The sequence below is a fragment of the Suricata suricatta genome, chromosome 12, assembly GCF_006229205.1.
Source record: "Suricata suricatta isolate VVHF042 chromosome 12, meerkat_22Aug2017_6uvM2_HiC, whole genome shotgun sequence".
Lineage (NCBI taxonomy): Eukaryota > Metazoa > Chordata > Mammalia > Carnivora > Herpestidae > Suricata > Suricata suricatta.
In genome coordinates this window covers 92075114-92091402 of record NC_043711.1, presented here as the reverse complement: position 1 = coordinate 92091402, position 16289 = coordinate 92075114, and the positions used below count along the sequence as shown (strand labels likewise).

Here is a 16289-nt window from a genome sequence, read left to right as displayed (position 1 = left end):
GGGGTTTCCATGGGAACCAAACGGCCGCGTCTCGCCAGGGTCTGAGACGCCAATAGGCGCTGAGTGCGCGGTTGCTTGGGCTGCGTCCGGGGTGGGGCCGCCCCTCCGGTGTAGGCTGTGGGTGTTTGGTCCCGGAATGCTCCTCGCTGAGTCTAGGAGGGTGGAGAAGTGCGGGGCTAGGAGGAGGGCAGCAGGCTCCCTGGGCTGGGGTTGGGGAGCGGAGGGGAGCTCAGCGGCGCCTCCAGCCTACTCTTTCAAAGCTGCAGATTTTAATATGCCTCGCGCTCAGCTCCCGGAATTGGAGTGGGCCTAATGCGGGGACCCGATAAGCCAACAAGATGGGGGTCTGGCCCATGCCGTCCCAAACACTCACCCACCGGGGCCCTCCAGGTCTAGACCCGAGGGGCTGCTCTTGCATCTGATAACGATGATGAAGGTTGGGTCCTGGCCCGTGGACTCCCCAAGCCCCAGGGAGCTGGGCTTCTATCCCCAGACGGGTGATTCTGGGATGATTCTGGGATGGGCGGGGGGTGCAGGAGTTTAACCGCTATGGAGTTCTCCAGAGCTCCTCTTAGCTCTGGCTTAAAGATGTCCGTGAATAGAAGTGGTTCCATTCATGGGTGGTAGAGAAAGTCCTTTTTACCAGGTCACAATATGGGGGAGGAAAAAGTACACGAGTTTTACATGAAGAAAGGTCTGAGTTCAAATTCAATATGATATGGTGATGAATAGCATTGACAATGGAATTGGGCTGCCTACCTTTGACTTCTAACTGACTCACATGTCTTTCTGTGCCTGAGTTTCCCCATCTGTAGAGTGAGGATAATAGTACCTAACCTATTAGGTTGCAGTGAGGATTGATTACATGCAGTTAATTCACGTAAAGCATTTAGAACTGGGGCACAAATGGACTCTCAAGCAATGCTATCTATTGTTACTGTTAGTAAATTCCAGTGGTCACCACTTACTAGCTTTCTGACCTTGGGCATTCTTTCTCAACCCCTCTGAACCAATTTCCTTACCTCTGCAAAGTTATCATAAGGATTAAAAATACATATAAAGCAGATGCTAGGTCATCAACAAATGTTAATTACCTCCATGCTTCAACATCACCCTTAAAACAATGAGGCAACTATATGGTACCAAACTCTGTGGCTCTATTAAGGAGAGTTTTACTTTGAGCCTTGAATTTCCTCTGCCATTAAACCTTACTGGGCTAAGCAGTGTTGGTGGATACCATTAAATATCATGCCTGCCCAAAGGCAGAAATAGGACGGATAAAAGAAAGTAAAAAGTAAAGGGAGAGGAGATAAAGGAGGGTTTATATGGAGTTGGATTCTGTCAACTTGCTTTTCACACAAGGCTAGAGTCACCAAGATGTAGGTTTTTGGTGCATTTGTATTAGTTCTGAACAAACTCAAATACGGCTTTACTGTAATTTTTTGGATGATTTCTACGTAGTCTGTTCCATTCTCTCTTTTCTGGGTTGCTAGGATGAGCAGAAGCCACAGTGCATTTCATTAGCTTTGGTTACTATTAAGTCGCATCTCCGGTCCCTCCCTCTGTTACTTGGGCTGCAGCCATGTCCTTCCAGAGCCCTTTAAGGCTCTTTGATCCTTTATCCAGGGGCTATCCCTACATTTCCCCAGCTACTGACTAGGTTCCTCATCATCGTCCAGGAGTGTTGTGTGTATTGCATTACAGAGTTTGATCACCATCATCACATGAGCCCTTTGGGAGTGCCAGGAATTTTCCCACATACCAGCGGCCTGTCACTTTCCTTCTTGTCGGGAGAAGACATCCTGGGGGATATTGCGCAAGGCAAGACTTTGGAGCTGGGTTTGGGCCACTCTCCTAGTGCTGCCCTTCTTTCATTGATGCCCTGGGCAGGGTGCACACCTCCCGCCTGGACCGAGCGCTCATCTCACTACTCAGCGCCGTCACCATGTTGAGCTGCCTCTTCCTCCTGAAGGCACTTCTTACTCTTGGGTCTGTGATATCCTGGGTGGCTTCCGGAGAGCATGGTGAGCTATTACTTGCATTCCATGGCTTGACAGTGACAGAAAGTGACTAAGGAGAAGCCATCCCCTGTCTCTTTCTGGAGTGCGAATCCTTATTTGTGGAAATGGTGATCCCCCGGAGGGCTGGATGCGTAGATTCTCAGGACAGCCAGGGTGGGTCTTCCTGGCTTGGAGGTAGGACTTCCAGTCTGGCTTACTAGAGATTCTAGCTTTTCCCCAGACCTCCTTAAATGGGAACAAGATCACCCCACCCTTTCCCTCTCTTTAGCCACAAAGTGGCTGGACGTTTAGTAGTGGTGGGCATGTGTCATTGGTTGTATGGGGGGGAGGGGAAAGGGGTTTCAGAAATATTGAATAGAAATGTTTGGAGAGCCTGAAAATCCTTGAAGTGCACTTGGCTTTCATCCCCCATTTCTTGAGGCTCAACCAGTTATCCCAGGCCCGCGTGGTATCTTTTGCAGTGAAAGAAGGAGAATGTCCTCCTAATAGGAACCCGTGCAAAGAGCTGTGCTGCGGGGACGAGTCATGTCCGGCCGGGCAGAAGTGCTGTCATGATGGCTGTGGTCGGGTCTGCCGAGGAGGCATCGAGAAGGGTATGTCGGCTGGACAGGCAAAATCCAGGTGTGCTTTCTGACCCTGCTTCTGGGCCAGAAAGACCTGGAGAGCTTCTTACCTCCTCGATTGCTCTTTTTAAAAAATGTTTATTTTTGAGAGAGAGAGAGAGCACAGGAGTGCACTCGAGAGCAAGCAGGGGAGGGGCAGAGAGCAAGGGAGACAGACTCTGAAGCAGGCAGTGCAAACCCAAATATGGGGCTTGAACCTACGAACTGTGAGATCATGACCTGAGTTAAAGTCAGACACTCAACCAGCTGAGCTACCTGGGTGCCCCTGGACTGGTTCTTGGAATCTAGCTTGCCTGTAGCACCTCCTCCCCACTTTGGGGTCTCTTTAATCACTCAGTTCCCAGTTCTTTGTCTTCTATCAGGAGAGAATACACAACTGACGATCTCTGCTTTTATTGTTATTATTTTAATATTTATTTATTTATTTATTTATTTATTTATTTATTTATTGAGAGAGAGAGAGGTGGGGGGGAGAATGAGTAGGGGAAGGGCAGAGAGAGAGAGAATCCTAAGCAGGCACATGCTATCAGCAGAGCCCAACACAGGGCTCAGACCCACACACTGTGAGATCATAACCTGACCCGAAATCAAGAGTCAGATGCTTAACTGACTGAGCCACCAGGTGCCCTTCTGTCTTTTATTTGAACTCGGGGTTCCTGTGAAGGCTGGAGGGCAAAGTTGTGAAGGGAAACCTATTAAAGATTGTGATCAGAAGAGTAGACCCCAGAGCCAGGCAGACTTCTCATGCCTCAGAAAAGCTTTAACCAGCTCTTTGTAAGTGTTAAGCTTTTAAGCCTCAATTTCCTCATCTGCAAAATGGGGATAATTGTTGTGAGGATCAAATGAGAGGTTCCTGACACAAGGTAAACTCAGTAAACGTTACGGTACATGTGAGCTATTATCACTGTTACCGTCTCTGCTTTAGCACCAGGGTTGACAGTCCTCAAGAAGCTCAGGGCTTCCTTGCCTTTTTTTTTTTTTTTTAAATTTTTAAAATTTTATTTATTTTTGAGACAGAGGGAGACAGAGCTTGAGGCAGGGAGGGGCAGAGAGAGAGGGAGACACAGAATCCGAAGCAGGCTCCAGGCTCTGAGCTAGCTGTCAGCACAGAGCCCAACGTGGGGTTCGAACCCACCAACTGTGAGATCATGACCTGAACCAAAGTCGGACGCTTAACTGACTGAGCCACCCAGGCGCCCCATGGGCTTCTGGCTTCTTTGCTTTGATTCTCCCTTTTGCTACACCTGTGGGTGCCACCAGGCACCATTCCACCATTGTCTCTCTCTCTCTCTCTCTCTCTCTCTCTCTCTCTCTCTCTCTCGTGTGTGTGGCTGTCTCCCTCTTTTGCTACAGGGAAGAAAGGAGATTGTCCCAGGGCTGTTCGGAAACCATCCTGTTTCCAAAGGTGCATCACTGACCAGACTTGTCCGGGTGTAAAGAAATGCTGTGCTTTTGGCTGCCGCAAGAGCTGCGTGGTCCCAGTGTCCCGAACAAAGCTGGGTAAGGTACACCCCCCTGGGCCCTGTGGACTCTTGGGGGGGCCTGCTTGCTTCTTTCTCAAATAAGCCCATTCCACCTTAGCATTGGTTTTACTTTACTTGGAAAAATAATAATTAAGTGCCTCCCATATTCTGAGACCTTTTCTAAGAAAAAGATAGACGAAGGGTTACCAGCCGTGGGGATCCATGGCATGTGGGCCAGGCAGGCAGAACGGATGGAAATCTTGGCGTGTCCTCACGGGCAGGTACATTGGAAAGCTGCTGGCTAATTCTCAGTTCCCCTTGTCAGTTGCAGCATTCTCTATTAATTCTCAGCTCGAGAATCTGCAGGGAGAGAGCAAGAGAGAATCTTGGTACCTATGCAAGACAGCAAGCATTTTCCTGCTCCCTTGCTTCTGAGGTTTTATGTCCTCTGTCCGCACACAGGATGGCCATCTCCTGTTGGAAATGTGCCCTGTTTTATTCTGGTTCTGGTACAGAGGTGTTTGAAAGAGAGTTCTCCTACCTCTGGCAGGGTCCTCATGCCCCCAATTCTCCATTTATACATTATTTCTTCAACAAGTATTTGTTGAATGTTTATATTGTTTCCTAGATCTAGTATGGGCTCCGGGTGTATTGTGGTGAACCAAGTGGCTCCATCCCCGCCTTATTGGAGCTCATGGTCTGGTGCGGGAGAAAGACATTTTACAGATGAGCAGGCAGGTGAACATACACTTTCCAACTGTGAGGAGGAGATGGAGGAAAACTAATGGGTGCTGAGAGATAGAAAGAGAGGCAGCTGGCTTTAGACTGGGTGCTCAAGGAAGGCCTGTCTGGGGCAGTGACATTTAACCTGGAGTTGAGGTTAGCCGGAAGGGTGTGATGAGCATCCCAGGGAAAGAGAGAAGCAAGGGCAAAGGTCTTTAGAGGAGAAGGAGCTTGCCACCTTCGAGAAATGGAAAGAAAGCTGATATGGGTGGAGTAGAGGCAGGGAGGGACAGAATGCTTCTTGCCGAGGATGGAGTCCAGTTAGGCCAGGGGGGTGGCAGTGGGGATGCAGGAAAGGCGACACCATGGAGAGAATTTGGAGGTTGGGAGGTTGAAGTGACAGAATGTTCTGCTCTATTACTTGCCTCCTCCCTCGTTCCCTGAGAGGCACACCCCCCGCCCCAGTATTAGGAACTGATGATGTGTCCATCTCCTGTGGCTAGCCCCTTCTCATTTCCCTCTTGTTCCCAGATTTTTATGTTAATTTTGCTTGTTTGGGCATCCAAATATATTTCGTTATCATATTGCTGATCACTCTCCCCCTTCCCATAAATACAGAGGCTATTTTTATTGGAGAGGTGGTAGATGTATACATTAATTTAGGGACAACTGAGATTTTTATGTTGAATCTTTGTCTTCAACAAATACACTGTGCAAGTGTATTTGGTGTATTTCACTTTTATTTACTTATTTTTTAAAAATATTTTTTCTGTTTCTTATTTATTTCTGAGAGACAGAGACATCACAAGCTGGGGAGGGTCATATAGAGAAGGAGACACAGAATCCAAAGACAGGCCCCAGGCTCTGAGCTAGCTGTCAGCACAGAGCCTGACGAGGGGCTTGAACCCACAAACCATGAGATCAAGACCTGAGCCAAAGCTGGACACTTAACTGACTGAGCCACCCAGGCGCCCCTGTTTTATAGTTTTAAAATACTTCTTGAGAGGTTAATGCCTAAGATACGTTATCTTCTTTGTTCTCTTAAATGGGGTCTTACATCATGCCTTCCATTATGTTTTCTGGAGGAACTGGAACCATTCTCTTCTCTGAGTGCATGTGGCAGAATATTACAGTAGAAAAGACCAAGTTTTTGTTGTCAGAGAGCTGGGTTCAAGCCTGAAGGCTCACCAGTTACTGGCCAGCGTGTTCCTGGTCAAGTTTCTTCTGCTTCCCTGAGCCTCAGTTCCTTTCTCTGTAACATGGAAACAATAAGCCTTGGCAATTGTTGCAGTGATTCAAAGCATGTGAAGTGTTTAGCCCTCGTGTACATTAGCTTCCTTCCTCTTGCCTGCTAAGGTGGGTTTCATCAGGAGTACAGTTTTGAGCCAACTCTTTTTATCAAGAATCAGGATTGCTTTCTCCTCCCCTGACCACTCCCTCTCTGAGACCCTGAAACTCCACAATGTGCAACAACTTCTTTTCTTCTGGCCAAACCTCCCCAGGTGGTGGTCCCCTTCCCTGGACCCAGTGGGGCTGTGTCTGGCTTAGGCAGCTCTCTTGGGCACTCTGCCCAAAAGAGAGAATAGAGGGTTGTACTCCTTGCCAGGCTCTGGAAACAGAGCCTGGGAATCTGTGTTAGGCGGGTCACTCCCCGCCAGCCGGTAGGGCCCAGCACAATCTTCCCAGTGTGTGAAGCTTGACGGCTGAATTACGGGGGCTGAGGGTGAGGCTGGCACCCAGGCAAGGCACTTTGGGAGCTGCTCTGGGCCCTGGCCAGCCCATGAAGACTCCTCTTTTTTTTTTTTTTCTATTTTTTTATGTCTTTATTATTGAGATATAGAGAAACAGAGCATGAGTGGGGGAGGGTCAGAGAGAGAGGGAGACAGAATCCGAAGCAGGCTCCAGGCTCTGAGCTAGCTGTCAGCACACAGCCTGATGCGGGGCTCAAATACATGAACTGCAAGATTGTGACCTGAGCTGAAGTCGGCTGTTTAACCGACTTAACCACTGAGGCACCCAGGTGCCCCCAGACTCCTCTTTCCTTGAGGCCAGGCAGGCTGCAACAGCCACCTCCCTGCAGGTGTCCCAGAGTGCACTGGCTGAGTGGGGTCCCTAGACTGGCCGGAAGCGATACTGGCTGCTGTGTCAGTAGTTAATGACTTTTCTATAGCTTCAGTCCTGCACTGGCCCCCTTACCCAATGAGACCTGTTACTATACTCAAGGTCACAGGAAGCTGTTTGCCCTGGACTCTGAGCTGTTCCTGCTTTCCCTCAGCTCTGGCATTGCCAGAGGTTTACCATCGCCAGTGCTGGTCTGTTTGGTAAGGTGAAGGGACAGTCAGACCTCCAGAGGGCTCAGGGCCGACTCTGGGACCTGCTCCCCTTGGGCAGTTCTGATCTACACCTGCATCGGAGTCTTGACTTCTCTGCTTGCCGTGTGGTCTCGGGCAAGTCCTTTTATCTCTCTGAACCTTAGCTTTGTCATCTATAAAAGTGGAGATGAGGAGGTTTACCTACAGCAAAGAGTGATAATGTAGTGTCTTAATCCTTTGGGCTCCTCTAACAGAGTATCACAGACTGGGTTTTTTATTTCTTATGATTCTGGAGGCTGAGAAGTCCAAGGTTAAGGTGCCAGCATATCCAGTGTGTGGTGAGGGCCAGCTTCCTGGTTCACAGACTGCCATGTTGTCACTGTGACCTCACCTGGCGAAAGGGCAGTACGGGCATCATCCCGTTCATGGGGGCTCCCCTCTCCTGACCTGATCACCTCCCAAAGGCCCCATCTCCTGACACCATCCCACTGGGGGTTAGATTTCAAGATCTGAATTTTAGGGGAACATGGACATTCAGTCTGTGTCATACAGTTTGGAAGGAATGTACTTAAAAGGCCTGAACAAAACCTACCAAATAATGTTTAACAACTCAGACTGTGATGCTAGCACCTCCCGTTCAGCTTTCCACCTGTCTCAAGTCTGACCTTTCTGCTCACTCACTCATTTGCTTATTGGAAATATGGAAGGAGAGGCCTGGTCCAATTTTCATTTTTAAGAAATTTTTTATTTTTTTAGACAAAGCATGCCCATGAGCAGGGGCTGAGAGAGACACAGAGAGAGAGAATCCTAAGCAGGCTCCATGCTCAGAGCAGAGCCTGAGACAGGGGGCTCCATCCTACAACCCTGGAGTCATGACCTGAGCTGAAATCCAAGAGTCAGATGCTCAACCAACAGAGCCACTCAGATGTCCCCGGTTTTCATTTTAAAATCACCGCCCTGCTGTACATGAAGAATGGATGGGGGCAAATGTAGCAGATGGCAGGCCCGCTAAGAGGCTGTGTGGCAGGCTGGGCGAGAGGGGAGCATGGCTGAGACCAGGGTGGTGATGGTGTGGACGTGGGAAAGTGGCAGACTTGGAGTACTTTTCAAGGTCGAGTTGACAGGCGAAGGAGTAAGTGGATGTGGGTGCTGAGGGCGAGGGAGAGTCAAAAGCAGTGCTTAGGTGTGTGGCTTGAGTTGCTGAGTGATGGATGCCCCTGGGGAGGAAGAGGCATTGGAGCAAAGACTCAGATTATGGCCTGAGAGCTGTCTCCTTTGGATCCCTCATGGCCCCCTCTCCTATGCCATGAAACCTGATCACTCTCGATCCCCTGTGACCTTCTGGTTTGCTTACTACAACGTGTGTATTATATCCTTTGGACGGCTGGGTGGCATGGGCTCCCTGTGTGTTTGGGTGACCTTTATCTGAAACCTCACTGCTGATTGTTGAGAAAAGAGTTAACATAGCAGGCCTGGTGCTGATATCTTAGAAGGGCCTGCTTGTAACATTGGCCTGGCTGGCTTCCGGGAAGTTAGATTTTGAGAGTGTTCCTACCACCCTAACTGGTAAGAGTCGTATATGCTAGGCAGACAGTGCCCAGTAAAAACCCCGAGTCTCTCACGAGCATTCCTGGTAGATGGCACTTCACGTGTGTTGTCATGTGTCCTATGTGATTCTACTGGGAGAGGACTCTTGGAAGCTTGTGCCTGGTTTCTTCTGGACTTTGCCTCATGACCTTTTCCCTGAGAGGATTTTGTTTTTTATCCTCCTGCTGTAATAAGTCATGGCCATGAGGACAACTATACACTGAGTCTTGTGAATCCTAGCAAATCGCCCAACCTAGGAGTTGCCTTAGAGACTCACTGATTTATTGATACGTTTTCCTAATCCCTAAACCTCTCTACCACTGGGTCTTCTCTTTTGTCAGAATTGAGCTAAGCAAGTCCTAGCTCTTGTTGATTAGTTTGTGGGCAATCCTCATGGAGTGTAGGGGACCATAATGATAATGGTTTAAATGGCACCGGACCTAGTGTCGGAGCTAAGACTTTGGGACCCAATTCTGCCACCGTTGACCTCAGGCCAATCCTGCCCCCTTCCTGGATGTCTGTCTGTCTTTTTGCAAGAGGAGTAGGTTTGATAGCTCTGAGGGAAGTTTTGAGATTTTGCTTTTCTGCCAGCACCTGGCATCCTTCCCTCAGATATAGTTGAAGGTTGGAGCTGGGGCAACAGAAAAGCCTATGTCTGAGTATTTCCTGGGCTTCACTTTTTACTCCCCTTTTTTTTGGTGATAGGTTGGGGTCTTGGATAGAGGCATATTTGCAGGGTGGAGACGACTATTCCCATTCTGACTCTTCCCGATTTCTCATCCTGGTTCCTGGTAAGGTAACTGTGAGGTGCCTGAAAGCCGTGCGGTATGAGGAACTGAGCTTACCTAGTCTGGGAAAGCTGAGATGGTGGAAGACAGAGGATCCTATGTAAGGGGATGGCACAAACTGTGTTTTCACAAGGTCTCTGGGGACAGGACAAGAACCAATGGATAGAACTTCTAGAAAGCCAGATTTCAGTTGAGTATAAAGTGAAAGGATGGGGTAGTCTGGCTTGGAGGCCGTGACGCCCCATTAACGCCAGTGTTTGAGCCGAGAGTAGGGGATTATTGGCAGGGATTCACAGGCATCTGACATGGGGGCTGCAGTGGGTGGCCATGCTAGGCACTGGTCAAAGAGCATATGTTCTGACCCTCAGGGCTTCATCCTGTGGCCCAAGAGTCCCTTCAATGCCTCTAATATTTGACAAAACTGCAGGGACCTCAAGGAAGCCTGGCCTAGAAGAAAGTAGAGGTTTGGTCTCTATGCCTCATCCTGGGGATGAGGGCAGAGAGGGGCAGAGTGGTTCTGGCATTGGTCACTTCAGGGCCAAGCTCAGCAAAATGGTGAAATCTGGGAAGGGTGCTACTCAGTATAATTCCCTGAGAAGTTATATTGCTAGTTTTTTCCCATCGGGGACATTGTTCTTATACCCAGCCTTCTAAACTGTGGGATGAAAGGTTTTGTTGTTTGTTAAATAGATTTTAGTGTTTGTCAAGCAGGTGGGAAGGTGTGGAGGGGTACATCTGGCAGTTACAGTGGCCGTATTTTCTGGGTAAAAAAGTCAGGTTTGAAGGGTGCTTGGGTGGCTCAGTTGGCTAAGCATCCAGGTGTGGCTCAGGTCATGATCTCATGGTTTGTGGGTTCGAGCCCCGCATCGGGCTCTGTGCTGACAGCTGGGAGCCTGGAGCCTGCTTTGGATTCTGTGTCTCCCTCTCTCTCTCTGCCCCTTCCCCGTTTATATGTGTGTGCTTTCTCTCTCTCTGTCTCTCAAAGATGAATAAAAAAATATCAGGTTTGATGTGATGTGCCATGGGTATAGAATCTTTGAAAGAGGGGCTGTTTGGGAAAATCCTGGGATGCAGGGTTATTAGACCTTGATTGTTCAGCCTGCACGTGTTCTTGGAGTCCAGGACTTGCTTTTTCCATCACGACAGACTTTCGGGCAGCCATATGCATCTGTACTTACATGTTCTTACTCAAAGGCCCCGGGCCAGTCCAGTTTTGGTTTTAGACAATGCTTTTCATTGCCTGCCACTTCTTTCCTCCATTGCAAAAACTTGAAATAAACACTGGGGTGAATGAGTCATGGTGAATCAGTTTGTTTTGGATGTGGCTTCTTAGGGAGGGCCTGCTCCGGAGGGCCCGGCCCGTGCCTGCGTGTTGTAAGGTGTTAGTAGAAAGAGTGCTTCTTTCAAGCCAAGAGGCTGAGTTTTGTCCTGCTTTGCTGCTGACTCATTCTGTAGTTCCAGGCAAACTCCTCTTCCCTGAGCATCATTATCTTCATAGGGGTGGCGAAGGAGTGCATCAGGGATGTGTTTGGCTGTGTGCAACAGAAAATTAACGGGAGTCGTAAGGTTTTTCTCATATGGCAAGAAGTTCTGAAGTAGGCAGCAGGACTGGCGTGGTGGCTCCATGGTGCTAGCAAGGATGAGGTTATATTTTTTTCTTTCTCCTTTGCCTTCCTTGACTTTGTCCCTACAGTAGTCGCCTCATGGCTGAGAAAAGACTGCTCTACCTCCCTGTGTTATGTCTGTCTTTGCACTGGAAGAAAGAGAAGGCAGGGGGCCGTTTGAAAGGAGCATTACCTGGATGGTTCCGGAATGCAAACGTTTTCCCCGCTTATGTCTTAGTTTGGGGTCCTAGTTGCAAGGTAATATGGGGAAGCAATGCACTGTAGCTGGCTGGGCTCCTGGACTCTGCACGAGTCTGTGGCTTTATTAGCAAGTGTTTCAGTTGTCGGTGGCCGCATAACAAACACTCCCTGAACTTAGTGGCTTAAAATCACAGCAACTGACTCTTTCTCACAGCTGTGTATACATGTGTGTACATAAACATATACATTTTAGGCATGCATATGGATACACATATACAATGAAAGATGTATTTTGCACTCAAGAGTCATAGTGAAAATAACCAGAAACATGGGGCTTGAATACCTCTCGGCCCCCATGCTATGATTCTATGGCAGAGTCTGGAGGTGAATGTCCGGCTGACCCCCTTCCATGTAAGGAGCTGTGTGATGGGGATGCGTCCTGTCCCCAGGGGCATAAATGCTGTAGCACCGGCTGTGGCCACTCCTGCCGTGGAGACATTAAGGGAGGTATGTTGGCTCCTTGGGGAAGAAGTCCTTGAGTTCCAGGGGGGCTTGGGGAGGGAGCCATCCCTGGCCTCCCAGTCTTTCCCTTTCTGGAGGGTGGGCGTGGTCAGAGTTCTCATGCTTCCTGTCCTCCTAGCGCCCCCCAACCCAAAGCACCCCCTCTTCCTAGGGCCCAGGGGCCCATGTGGGCACTGAAAGAAATAGGGGATGGCAGTGTGGGGTAGCAGGAAGGGTCCTGAGGCCGGAAGACGGGCAGTGTGGCTTCTGGGCTGGGCATCGTTCTGCTGCTGACTGCCTCTGTGACCTCAGGGAGGCAAGCTCCTCTCATTGAGCCAGTTTCTTTGTTTGTAAAGTGAGGGAGTTGCCCAAGATCAGGTTTTCTGACCAATTTCTTAGCAATATGTATGCAACAGATAAAAGCATTGCTTCTCTGATTTGTTTCTGCAATATATTTTAAAAAGCAAATACATATTTTTGAATGCTCCTTTTGTACCAGATGCTGTAGAACTCCATTTCAAAAAAAATTTTTTATTAAGTTTATTTATCTTGAGAGAGAGAGAGTGAGCGAGCGTGTTCCTAAGTTGAGGCGGGGGGGAGGGCAGAGAGAGAGAGAGAGAGGGAGAGAAAGAATCCCAAGCACTGCACTGGTGGTGCAGAGCCCTCAGTGGGGCTTGATCTCACGACCACGAGACCACAACCTGAGCTGACATCAAGAGTCAGACGCTTAACTGACTGAGCGCCCCAGGGCCCCTGTAGGATCACTGGCTCAGATGTTGTTTTTAGTTGTTTTTAGGAATCCCAGGCAGTGACAGATTCTTGTCCTTTCATAGCTTATCATTTCTTAGGGAAGGTTGGCGGATCAGGAATTATAATAAATTCTGATGAAAGGAACACAAACCTCATCTGGCAGATGAGGCCTTCCTGAAGGAGTAACACTATGAGGCCCAGGCATGGGGGAGAGAGTGGTGGTCTTGACACGCGCCAAGCAGCCCCGCCCACAGAGCTGTCAAACCCTGAGGGACCGCCATAGGGAACTCTGTGAAATACCATTTGAAAAGTACTGGTCCAGATGTTCTCTTGGGGCCCTACCTATTCTCAGAGGCTGTAGCTTCCTGTTCTCAGCCAGATGTTTGGTTAAGATCTAGTTACCGTCAGGGACGGATTCATCTGGAGCCTCTGAGTCTCAGTGCCGCCCAGGAACTTGAGTCCATGGAGCCAACAACTATCCTGTGTCTTGACCTGTCCCTGTTTATCCCACAGGGCGGGGTGGGGACTGTCCAAATATTTTGGTGGGCCTGTGCATTGTCGGCTGCATGATGGATGAGAACTGCCAGGCCGGGGAAAAGTGCTGCAAGTCAGGCTGTGGCCGCTTCTGTGTCCCGCCAGTTCTGCGACCCGAATGGGCCATAACCCCCAGCGAGACCCTCAGGTCTGATTCTGAATTAGGTGAGTACAGCCCGTCATTGCTGGAAACAGTGAACTGCTCCGTGCAGAGCACTGGCTTAGATGCCGGGCAGGGGGCTTCAAAAGGTCAAGATAAAGTTCTTGCCCTGCAAAAGTTAGTTGGGAGAAAAAGATCGTATGTCACAGACGAGAACCCGGGGCTTCTAGGCTCTGAGTGGACGTGGCTCCTTAGGAAGGTCTTTCTGCCAGAAGTGGGATTTGATCTGGGTCCTAAAGGCTAGGCGGGATGTGACAGAGGGAGGATAGCACAGAGAACACGCTGGACAGCTAGTCTGGTGGCTAGCAAAGGCACAGAGGGTGGAATGTGTGTGACATGTTTGGGGAGCTGGGTGGGGGTGGGGCAGGCGTGGGTGAAGGAACAGTTGGGCTGTTGTCATGCTAGGAGATACGAGGTTGGCATCTTTAAAAAATTTCTTAAATATTTATTTATTATTTTTTTATAAATAAAAAATTTTTAATGTTTTTTATTTATTTTTGAGAGACAGAGAGAGAGACAGTGTGAGCAGAGGAGGGTCAGAGAGAGAGGGAGACACAGAATCTGAAGCAGGCTCCAGGCTCTGAGCTAGCTGTCAGCACAGAGCCCGACGTGGGGCTTGAACCCACGAACCGTGAGATCATGACCTGAGCTGAAGCCGGACACTTAACTGACTGAGCCACCCAGGCACTCCGATATTTTATTTATTTTTGAGAGGGGGACAGAGCATGAGTGAGTGAGGGAGGGGCAGAGAAAGAGGGAGACACAGAATGCAAAGCAGTCTCTAAGCTCTGAGCTGTCAGCACAGAGCCCGATGCGGGGCTCCAGCCAGCGATCCCTGAGATCCTGACCTGAGCCAAAGTCGGACACTCAACCGACTGAGCCACTCAGGCGCCCCCTTTAAAAAATTTTTTTTAAATGTTTTATTTGATGAAGTTGGCATCTGAGGGAGTAGAGTCTTCACTACCAGTTTGGACTGGATTATTTGGGAAGCAGGGCACCATTCAAGGCTTTGGGGAGCAGCGTGGGCCGTGCTTCTCTTGGGTGGTGGGGAAACCTCTCTAGGGTAGTGGGGAGCTGGAACCAGGAGGGCACAGTTGTGACCTGATGTTTCTTCTTTTTGCAGAGACCCCAGTGTCCTAGCTGTCCTGATTTGTCCTGAGCGGCTACGGAGGGCTTGTCCTGGCCACCAGGAAAAGGGGATATCTTGGGGTTGTGACCCTCCCGGGGCTCTCATTGCCCTTCCCTGCTCTGCTTCTGTTCCTGCTGCTGCCCCGAGCACGGGAAATCAAGCCATGGGTTTGGGGAATGGTGTTCGGTGCTACTTTGCCCCAGTAAAGGCTCATGCTGGCCTTCCTGTCTGTGCTGTTTGAGGACGAGGATGAGGAGAGAGAGCTAGGGGGGCTGGGCATGGCTGCGGGATTATGGGACCTAAGGCAATCCATCCTTTCTGAGAACACTGCAACTGGGTGCTACTCAGGCGGCTAGGGCAGAGGGGGGTGGGAGCTCAGCTGACTTCCCCCAGAAGTCTCTCTCAGGCCTCAGGAATAGGCCTGTCAGGCCTCTTCTTGGGCCCTCTGACCTTTCTTTTATCAGATTGTGAGTTGGGTTTGGAACTGGGGGGAGGGGGTGGTGGCTAGTTTATTGTAGTCCTTTGGAGGCTCCTACCTTAGACCTCCTTCCTTGGGAGGTGGCCTGTGGCTCCAAGACAGGCAGTAAGTCCCCTCCAGGTCACTTTGCTCTAGGAAGGGATTGTCTTTAGGTGTTCAGAACCAGGATCATTTTTTAAAATTATATTTGTTAGAGGGCGCCTGGGTGGCTCAGTCAGTTAAGCTTCAGACTTTGGCTCAGGCCATGATCTCACTGTTCCCGAGTTCGAGCCCCATGTCGGCTCTGTGTTGACAGCCTAGAGCCTGGAGCCCACTATACTATGGATGCTGTGTCTCCCTTTCTTTCTGCCCCTCCCCCACTCATGCTCTGTCTGTCTCTCTGTTTCTCTCTCTCAAAAATAAACATTAAAGGGGATCCTGGGTAGCTCAGTTGGTTAAGCATCTAAGTTCAGCTCAGGTTATTATCTCATGGTTTGTGAGTTTGAGCCCCGTGCTGGCAGCTTGGAGCCTGGAGCCTCCTTTGGATTCTGTGTCTCCCTCTCTCTGGGCCTTCCATACTCACGCTGTCTCTATTTCCCATAAATAAATTAAAATTAAAAAATTTAAAAAATTAAAAATTTTATTTGTTATATATACAAAATGGATCACATTCTATATCTTGGAGAAATTTATGTTCTCACATACATTCCTGTAATGGGACTCCATGAAAATAGCTCATTTATCTAGTCATCTCTTGTTGGACTTTAATCCTTGTACCTATAAATGCTGGCCTACTTTTGTAGGTAAATCTGGGGAAAATTCTCAATAGTAGAATTCTAGTTTCTCAAATAGAGCCTGACCCACCCCCCCAAAAAAAGCCCCTCAATCAATGTTTGCTAAATGAATGGAAGAATGAATATAATTCCCAAGTCTGTCCATTAGGAATTTTTTGAGCTGCAAATAATAGAAAACCCAACCAACAGTGGCTTAGCCAATAAAGACATTTAATTTTGTCACCTCAGAGTCTGGAGAGAGGCAGTAAGGCTGGTTCGGCAGCTCACTCTCAACACCAATGGGCAGACTTGTTCCTTCCTTCCCCACCAACCTCAGCATGCTGGCTTGTGTCCTCCAGAGGGTCACCTCATGGGTGTGGGCTGGCTGCCACAGCTCCAGACATCACAGCAGGAAGATGTAGTGATGATCAGCTGGCGTTCTCTCTCTCTCTCTCTCTCTCTCTCTCTCTCTCTTTCTCTTTCTCTCTCTCTTTTAGTTTATTTTCCAGACAGAGAGAGACTGAGCACTAGTGGGAGAGGGGCAGAGAGAGAGGGAGACACAGAATCTGAAGCAGGCTGTCAGCTCAGAGCCTGATGTGGGGCTCGAACCCACGAACCATGAGATCATGACCTGAGCTGAAGCTGGACGCTTAACCGACTGAG

General features: G+C 49.2%; 1 protein-coding gene across 2 annotated transcripts; it reads left to right on the top strand.

The window, feature by feature from the left end:
* Window positions 1-27: 27 nt before the first annotated feature.
* On the top strand, window positions 28-14617 carry WFDC3 (WAP four-disulfide core domain 3). 2 transcript variants are annotated; one of them, XM_029917764.1, is made up of 7 exons: window positions 28-117; window positions 1705-2024; window positions 2483-2614; window positions 3998-4144; window positions 11698-11829; window positions 13087-13272; window positions 14391-14617. In XM_029917764.1, exons 2-7 carry the CDS (start codon window positions 1946-1948, stop codon window positions 14405-14407), a joined length of 693 nt encoding a protein of 230 aa, XP_029773624.1. In that variant the 5' UTR covers window positions 28-117; window positions 1705-1945; the 3' UTR covers window positions 14408-14617. The 2 variants fall into 2 exon arrangements, with proteins under 2 accessions (XP_029773624.1, XP_029773625.1); XM_029917765.1 differs by lacking the exon at window positions 11698-11829.
* The last annotated feature ends 1672 nt before the right edge of the window (window positions 14618-16289 follow it).

Excerpts from the sequence above, each read along its gene's own strand:
- WFDC3 (XM_029917764.1), top strand. The coding sequence starts at position 1,946 with ATGTTGAGCTGCCTCTTCCTCCTGAAGGCACTTCTTACTCTTGGGTCT. Across the intron at positions 2,025-2,482 it reads GGTGGCTTCCGGAGAGCATG|TGAAAGAAGGAGAATGTCCT; the intron begins GTGAGCTATTAC and ends TATCTTTTGCAG. Across the intron at positions 4,145-11,697 it reads AGTGTCCCGAACAAAGCTGG|AGTCTGGAGGTGAATGTCCG; the intron begins GTAAGGTACACC and ends ATTCTATGGCAG.